We start from the raw sequence: 8,559 nt of genomic DNA, 5'->3' as shown, positions 1-8,559 counted from the left end.
GCTCCAGGTAGACCAGATCCTTCGGCCCCGGTGGCTTGTGCTCGGGGTTGTAAGGCTTCAGCTGGAAGTTGTACCGATGTCGACGACCCAGACCCTCTCGATGACCGTGCACCGAATTGCTCGCCGAATTGCTCACGATCGTGTTCCCATTTCCTCGTACTCGGTCCGAGTTGCTCACCATTACTCTCGACGCGCCGTCGAAACGGTCTTTCAGATTGTCACCGACCACGCGGAAGTTTGGCAGCCTCATCCAGCAGGTCTTGACGGTGCAGGAACCGGACATTCCGTGGCATTTGCACTCTTGTCGCATCTCCGAGGACACGTGCTGTAACAAATCGACGAACATCTTACTCTCTTCTTCCCTTCCGTCCTTCCTTTCGTTCAGAGGATACGAATAAGAAACTTACAGCTCTGCCAGCCTCGTTGTTGTGCAGATTCATCTTCTCGCGCAGGTTTCGACCTCGTTCTCCCGTGTCGACGAATTCACGGGAGAACTTGAACCCGTAACCGATGTTGTCCGAACATCCGCCCCATTCCCAATCCCGCGCCCCGGACGGTGCGCGCGATTGATGAGTGTAGTCGCAGGAGCACGACTGGATGCTGCCCTCGCTGCACGCTCTCGCGATGCTGTGGGTAACTGCTGCACTCGTGATGGCGTAGATGAAGGCAGTCTCTCGACAACCTGAAATGAACCGACGCTGGACGTTAACGGTCCGTCACCTTACGAAGAACAGAAAGGACCGTCGCAAGGGAGGACAAAACTTTTGCTACCTCGGTCCGGTAAACGTGGGAGGCGAGCGATGACGTCAGGGAACGTCTCAATTCCTCGCCGTGGACTACCTGCGCGCGAGATCTTCTCTGCGCAGGTGTGGAAGAAAGCCACGGCGACGGAGGCTCTGCCTGGCTTGCAGAGAGATGGAGGAGGATAGAGGGAAAGGGAACGCGACCTTAACCCTGAGTGGGCTGACCCCAGAGGCACCTCGACCTTATCTGCATAAGGCGCAGGTGCCTGCCGGCACCTTTGCGAACAGCCGTTTCGCAAATTGCCACGTTTACGGTCGTGCAGATAACGTTCCGTTATCGCGGCGAGGCTCTGACGAACGATATTCGCCGGATAGATGGCCAGGCCTTGACTTAACTAAGAGTTTGAAGAAAAAGCGGGGAGAATGGGAAGTAAGACGTCGAAACGAAACGCGAACGGTGAGAGAGAGAGAGAGAGAGAGAGAGAGAGAGCGGAAGAATAGAAATGGGTGCCGGGGACGATAATCGAGCATGTCAAATTTCGGAGCGAGATCCGAATTCGTCACGAGTGTTTCCCGCGCACGGCAGTAGGCAACGTTCGCGTTCACGCGCACCCTACGAGGCCAGAAAGGGAAGCCTTCACGGTGGAACGCGCGAAGAAAAGGCCGATCCACGGAAGAAAGGAAGACGTGTAAAGAAACGATTTTCCCTAATCCCCGAGTCCGAAGCGAACGCCGGAGGCAAGAACGGCGGTCAACGGAAGCGACGGTCCTTTCCCCAGCCTCGGGGTAACTCACGAGGAACGACCGACGGAGAAGGAAGCGCAAGATTTACGCCGTTCCACCGTGTTACCGTTGTACCTCGACCTCTCTCCCTCGAAATTTCATCCGTTCCAGATATTATTCCTCATCATCTCCGACTACCATGACCAACAGAGCCGAGAGTTTCGTCTTCTTTTCCCTTTTCGCCGTTCTTCCCGATACGCGATGAAATCATCCCGCGTTGCCGGGAACACCGATAAGTACCGAAGAGATCCGTTGGAAAGTTTACGATCTTCAAACAGTACGACGGATAGAGATAAGAGAGAATTGCTCGCGAGGCGAAAAATCGTTATCGAAGTGAGAAAAAGAGGAAAGGACCGAAGAGAAAGCTCGATAATCCGGAGGGGAAGTTATTTGTCGTAGTGGAGGTGGTGGTGGCGGAGGAGCAGCTCGCGCGACCAACGCTTGTCGACGCTCGGCTCGTCGTTGGTTCGCCGCGCGATAAACGATTTCACGTTTGCTTTATCGGCCCGTGCAAATAGAGTTCGAGCAAGGTGGAGTTGTCGCAGGGCAAACATCGCTGGAAATTCCTGGTCGGTATTATACATCTGTTTATCCAGAGGGGGGAAGAAAAGGGTCCGAGTGCGATCGAAATTTTGCGCGGCGAGAACTGGAGGCAGAGAGGCAGAGAAGCAGAGAAGCAGATGCGTCCGCGTTTCGAGAACGCGACGCACGACTTTACGGCGCACGTTCGCGTCCGTGCTGAAATTCCAGGGAGATAAAATCGCCGGAAATTATTGCTACCGCGGCAGCGGAGCGAGGACGAAGAGCGGAGGGGGAAGGCAGACGCGACGTCGATGTTGGAAAAACTGCATCGACCGGCTGGCTTGAATGCAAAAGTGGCGGAGGGGCGATGAGAAAATGACGGGGAAAGGGGTGCGAAAACGCGAGCGCCATATAGGCGGTGGACTGTCCCCGGGAACCGGAGCGTGTGGAAGCAAACAAGATGTAAAAATCACGGAGGACCGATGGGGGGCAACAGGCCCATTGGCTCGCGGCTCACGTTTTCGCAAGAAATCGTGGCGTGCCGTCGACACATGTAGCCCATCATAGGCCGCGATTTATGGCGGCGTAACGCCGTCGCAAAAACCCGACGGCGAGTCTCCGTATAAGACGCGACGCTCGCGCGCCACGCCGCGCCGATATCGATCGCGAATTTCCCCTATAAATGGCCTCTCGATCCTCCCCCTCTCCTCGGTGCGCAGGTACCCGAGCGGTCGGCACGGTTCGTTCCGCGTTACTCTGGAGCGGAATCGACGCGAGAGGGAAAACGCGAGGCCACACGGAGGCTTCGCGGGATTCGCAGTTTACCGAGCAATTAGGCGGCTAAGGAACTCGCCGCGGCATCCACGCAAGCACCGACACCTCGGACGCTGTGTGCGCACGGCCGCAGGGAGAAGCGAGGGTAGACACCGATGCGGTAGGTGGCTCTTGGCGGCGAAATGATTACAGGCCGCGAACCTACTCACTGCCAGCTATAATATCGAGTACAGACGCTCCGAAAAGTTTCGCCGCGTTCTTTCGGCTCGGGACACGCGCGGGGTACGAACGGACGTTACACAGATCTCGTACACGGTCGAGTGCAAAGAGTAGAGAACCAGAGAGAGGAAGAGGGGTGAAATGCGAGAAGAAAAGGATCGTCGAGTCGGGGTGTAATGGTGCAACCCCCCGCGTAATCCGGAAACGACCGTTTAGGTGGACGCGTGAGCAACCGACCAGTCTGCGCGATCCCCTCCACGATTTTTAAATACGAGCACCAGTATTACGAATCGACGATAGCGATCTCCGTTTCCCCTACGCCAGATCTAATCTCGAAGATCGGCTCGACGACAAAAGAAAGTAGCGCCGGTTACGATCCTCCTCCTGATTAAACCGAGACGGTCGCAGGGGATGATTTCGATCCACGCGTAGCTAGGATTCTGGCAAGAACCCTCCTCCTCCGACAGAGTGAAATAAAATAGACGGTAGGACGCGTGGCGCAACGGGTTACGCGAACACAGCCGATCACTTCCTCTCCGCTATTTTGTATCCGCGTTGTGTTTCTTTTTTCGGCCTTACTAGCGCGATAAGTGGCCATATGGGGACACTGGACGCGTTGGGGCGGGAGCGGGCCGAGCGAAAAAGCTCGGCTTACAATCGCCTCGACGAGATCTAAAAGAGCCGCAGGGGAGCCAGAACTGGTACGAGAAGGTCCATTATCAGGTTGCAAAACATACATCTGGTCGGTGAGGGCACGTGCCCGGGGCCCTGGGAGCAACGGCACGCCCCTTTCGATCCCCTCGTACCTCGCCGTTTCCGATCCGCTCACTCTCTCCACCCCGCCTAGCTGCAACCCCTCGCGCCGACACCCTTCGAATCACCTCGCGGTGTCCTCTCGTCGAATCTTTGCCACGGGCTTCTGCGGAGATGGCACCGAAATCAGACTACACGCTGCTACGCGTTCCTCACCGACTCCCATTACGACAAATTATCGCGTACAACTAACTAAGCGTAATCTAATTACGCCGGTACCTTAATTACGAGGCCAAACAGTTAGCGGTGCTTCGCGAATCGATCGACTAACGATATTACCGCGTTGAAACTCGAGCACTTTGTATAGGTTATTGAGCGATTGCCTCGCTCATCATCCACCGCGTATCGCGATCGAGAGAGACAACGGCCCCTTACGACGTAGCTCTCGCCGCGATAAGGATTCGCGGAACAAAATCAACGGATTCGCGTCGCTCGCTGTTCGAAAGGGCCGTTCGGCCCACTCCTTTCCTCTCGGTCTCTTCTCTCCAAACTCGTCTCCTGTAAATCTCTATCGGGAATACCGGTTGTCGGAGACGAGCAGCACGGACAATGGGCTGTTTTTTGGAACGTGAAACGAGTCCACCTTAGGTATGGTCCGTTATATATGTATACATGTATACGTAGACGCGGCGTTTTATCGCGAATCTCGATTCTCCTCGGCTAGCCCAACCGTACGGGCAAGTTTCACTTCCGAACCTTCCCGTACACCTTCTCCGATCGTTCGCCGGGTATCGGCCAGGACCGACACTTTTAGCTGCTAATTTCCAAAGGGTAATTAACCGAACAGCGGTCGCGCTCGCGCTCGCGCTCGCGCCGCGGCGGAAAGGGAACGGGAAAGGAAAAAAGTAGAAGCGAAGAGAAAGGAAATCTCGTGCTCACCTCTGTCGACGATCTTGCCAAAGAGGTTTTTCCCACGGAGGAAATTCTTCGTCGAGCAGTTCCAACGACGATTGCGAAACTGATGCTGGCACTCCGCGATCGCCTGGTTCGCGCCCCTCGCCACCGCCATCAGCACGCCTGGGTTTTCCCTCGCCAATTTCCGCTGCTTTCTCCTCAAGGTCGCGTACACCGTCGGGTCCATGTGCAGGGATGCCGGAGACATCGGCAAGAAATTGTTCGGCTCTCCCGCCTTGGCGATCCCCCTGAAGAGAAAATTCATCGAGTTGCTCCGTTTAGTTTGCCGATCGATAAGGGGGGGAAAGAGGAAAAATCGTGAACCGTTTCAAACGAAGAGTTTCGGTCCCACGAACGGAGGAGAGTATTCTCCGTTCCCTGTGTAAAAATCGTGTGAAATCTCGAACGCGACATTGACATTTCGCGCGCGTTCGCTCGACGCTAATTTGGTTCACGCGCAAAAACGGTGCGCTCCGCGAGGCTGAAAGAGGGCCGCGGGGGAAGGGCACGTGGACGGGAAAAAGGGAGGAGGAGGAGAAGAAGGAGCACGAAGGAGAAGGATTAGTTCGAAAGACGAAACTGGTTCAACAGTTTCGGTCAACGGTAGCCGCGCGTATACGAGTGTATACGTGTGTGTATGTATATATAAATCAAGCTGCCGCGCGAGTTCTGCCTGCGAAAGAATTCGCGTCTCGATCGATCGAGCGTCGCGTAGAAAAACGGTCCCCCGTCCCTTCGTGGGAAGAACGTGCAAACTTTCGAGAAACTCCGGAACATCTTCCACGAGCGCCACTCCGCTCGGAACCCCTCCCCGAGGGAGAGATTGGTTATTTTTCCTCGGATGATTCGAAAAATAGCTCGGTGCCCCGTGGCAGGGATCGGATCACTCGTCGTCCCGCATAATAAACAGCTAATCGTCGCTCCGTCGACGGTCCGTTGTCAACGGGTCCCCTGACGCCTAGCAGAGACAGCCGGCGTGTACCCGTGCTCGCTCGGCGATGATCTCTCGTTGACACTCCACTCTCCTCCCGTGGCCGTGTAAATAAACGGGGAATCACGATGCACAGCTCGTAAAAGCGGAAAACCGGCGCACGGGCTGCTGGCCTGGCGGTAGTGGCCACTCCAAACCAAATCTCGTTTCCAAGAGTGGCGCGCGCAACTTCCTTTCGCGGTTTGCCCGAAATCGGAGGAATCTCCGGCTGCCGAAGGCTAATTACCGCGAGAGTCTGCGTGCCGCTTCGGTGACGTCACCGCGTCGCTTCTCCGCGCGCGAAATTCTTGGCCCGCGAACGAATCCGCGACCGTACGCGCGAGCTCGAGCGCGAGCGTTAGCGGCTCGCCCGTTGGAACGTTTATACGATGCATTCGATAAGCGATGTCCATAAATAAGCCGCGCTCCGGACCGGTTAGGATATACCTATCTATTGCTTGTAATTTACGTCGAGCAGAAAGCTCAGGGACGACTCCCGACGACCCTCCTCACTCTCGCGCTTCTTATCCTTCTAGACGGTCCACGTGTTTTCTGCCAACGGACACGCCACCACCACGAAAATAATTTATCGACCGGAGAGGGCTAATAACGATCCGGTGCCACGCGCTCCCAGTGACAAAAGGCTATATTAAATTCGCGCGACTATCGCCGAAAGTTATCTCACGATCAAACTATGTCCCCCGAGCAACTCCTACCGATAAACATCATTTTTTTACTCCCTATCGAAACTTCTGCACCTACCGTTTAGCCGTCTGTTTCTTCTTCGAGCTATTCCATTTCCTTCAATCACCGTCTGCATGTTCGACCACCCGGAATCGTTGCTGCCTATTCCGTCTACGTGTACGCTAACTCGATAAGTAATCCCCTGTTACCGTCGAATATATTACCGATTTGCCGGTGATATCCATTATCTATCGAGGAGAAACCAGCCGCGACAAGCCTCGCCTCCATAAATTCACCGAAAAGTCAATCCGCCTTTCGCCGAGTCGAGTCGACGATAAATTACAACGCGGCCGCGAAATTCGAAACAGGTTGTCGTTCGCGTCTACTCGAATTTACCGTCGTATTAGATTAATTAATTCGTAGCTAATAATTACTTGCGCGACGGACCTGCGTGGCCGGTGTGCGTTTAAATCAACGCGGCTGGAAAAGCAGCCGTGATGAAGAGAGAGAGAGAGAGAGAGAGAGAGACTACCTGGTTGATTTATCGCCGGCGGTTTATCGTTATGTGGATATTTCCGCGACTATCTCTTTTCGTTGCAAACGAGCGCGCGCAACTACGCGCGTATACGCTGAACATTATTTATTACCCGGCTAATGAAGTTAGCCATTATCTAATATCCCATCCTGCGTCCTCTTGTTCCCGCGCGCGCGCACAGACCCACGAGAAATCATTGGCGAATTGAAACGAATGGGCCGCCGGCTTATGATTAATGAATTAATAAGAAGGCGCGCGTGTGTCGCTGCCACCGTTAGCTCGATAAAAGATGCGAGACAGGTGTTAACGCGGCTCTACCCAGCCTTGGTAATTAACCCTCGCAGCTTCACCATTCAGCGTCGCGCTAAAATTTATTTTTCTCCCGTGGAAGAAATTCTATCGCGTACGGTTAGGTTACTTTTCGCGATCGATCCGTCGCGTAGATCCTGTTCGTGCGCGGTACAACTATCTCGCGAACGCGACGAGCTACCTGTGTTTACAGAATTATTCCCACTTACCACCACATCGATCCCCTGCCGCGATTCTTGTTCCTGGTGATTTCGGCGATGGAAGCGTGTATCGCCACCGCCAGGGCGCCGATGATCACCCACAGTCTCATCTTCCGTTCGGACGTAACCGCTTCTCTTCCGGATCTTCTAGCCGATCTCGAAGGACGTCGGTCGAATGGCGAAACACCACGCACCACCCCGTTCACTCACCGGGTTACGAACATCACTCGGTACTATTCGGCGAAAGGTGTCGCGCACATAATAAAGAAGCGTCTCTTCGACCACGAGTAACGTTCGTCGAATGCACACTATGAGAGTACCGGGGAGGTTGGAGGATCCGTTTTAAATCATCGTCGATGGTGTCGCGCGACCTTTACTCGGGGAATTCCGAAGGAAGCTTCGCGAAGAAAGGGAGAGAGAGAGAGAGAGAGAGAGAGAGACACGGCGAGAGGGAGGGAGGGAAAGGGAGAGAGAGAGAGAGAGAGAGAGAGAGAGTCGGCTGTCAAACGGACAGTTGGATCGCAAGAACCGTAATGCCGACAGGCCTTTCGGTGACTGTAGCTGGTAGAGCAGAGCGGGCGACCTCGAGAGCCCGGAAACTCACCCCCCGAAGGGCTTTTTTCGAGGGGTGGGTGTCACCCTTGCCGAGTCCTCGCCGAATCAGACGGTGGTGGGAGAGGCAGGCTGCGGCCGAAGGATACCTGGCAACCCTCCTCGTCGCCTTCCGTCGCTTCTACCGGTCCTTCCAATAATGGGGCAGAAATCGGTAGTCCCGATGAAACTCGACCCTCCGCTGCCTTCCTTTCCTCTCTCCTTTTCCGTCCCGTTTTCCCTCTCGTTTTCCCCTCTCGTTCCCGTCTCCACCGGTCACAAACCACGCAAAGTCCTCCGACGTCCTGCTACGCGCTCTTTATCGCGTATTTAGAGGGCGAGTCGCGCGACCGATCGACCGATCGAACAAACGAACCAACGTATCCAACGAACGAACAAACGTACGAGCGAGCGAGCCGCGAGCGAACGAGCGTCGACCCGCGAGAGAACGCGCCAAGGGGAGAGAAACGACGAGTCGTTTCCTTCTCTTTCGCTTGGTGTCTCGGGGGGTACGGTACCGAC

General features: G+C 55.1%; 1 protein-coding gene across 1 annotated transcript in view; it reads right to left on the bottom strand.

Annotated features, from left to right (window-relative positions):
* Positions 1-7,559, bottom strand: part of LOC108580103 (protein Wnt-1) — a 7,775-nt gene extending 216 nt beyond the window's left edge. Inside the window, 5 exon segments of the mRNA XM_017943767.1 lie at position 1; positions 3-325; positions 408-682; positions 4,734-4,996; positions 7,456-7,559. The exon segment at position 1 is cut by the window's left edge and continues 216 nt beyond it. Of these exon segments, the coding sequence (XP_017799256.1) occupies position 1; positions 3-325; positions 408-682; positions 4,734-4,996; positions 7,456-7,556 (963 nt within the window). The 5' untranslated portion in view covers positions 7,557-7,559.
* Positions 7,560-8,559: the final 1,000 nt, after the last annotated feature.

The sequence above is a fragment of the Habropoda laboriosa genome, unplaced genomic scaffold (assembly GCF_001263275.1).
Source record: "Habropoda laboriosa isolate 0110345459 unplaced genomic scaffold, ASM126327v1 scaffold2, whole genome shotgun sequence".
Classification (NCBI taxonomy): domain Eukaryota; kingdom Metazoa; phylum Arthropoda; class Insecta; order Hymenoptera; family Apidae; genus Habropoda; species Habropoda laboriosa.
Note: the sequence above shows the minus strand (reverse complement) of the source record. Positions and strands in the feature narration are given on the sequence as shown.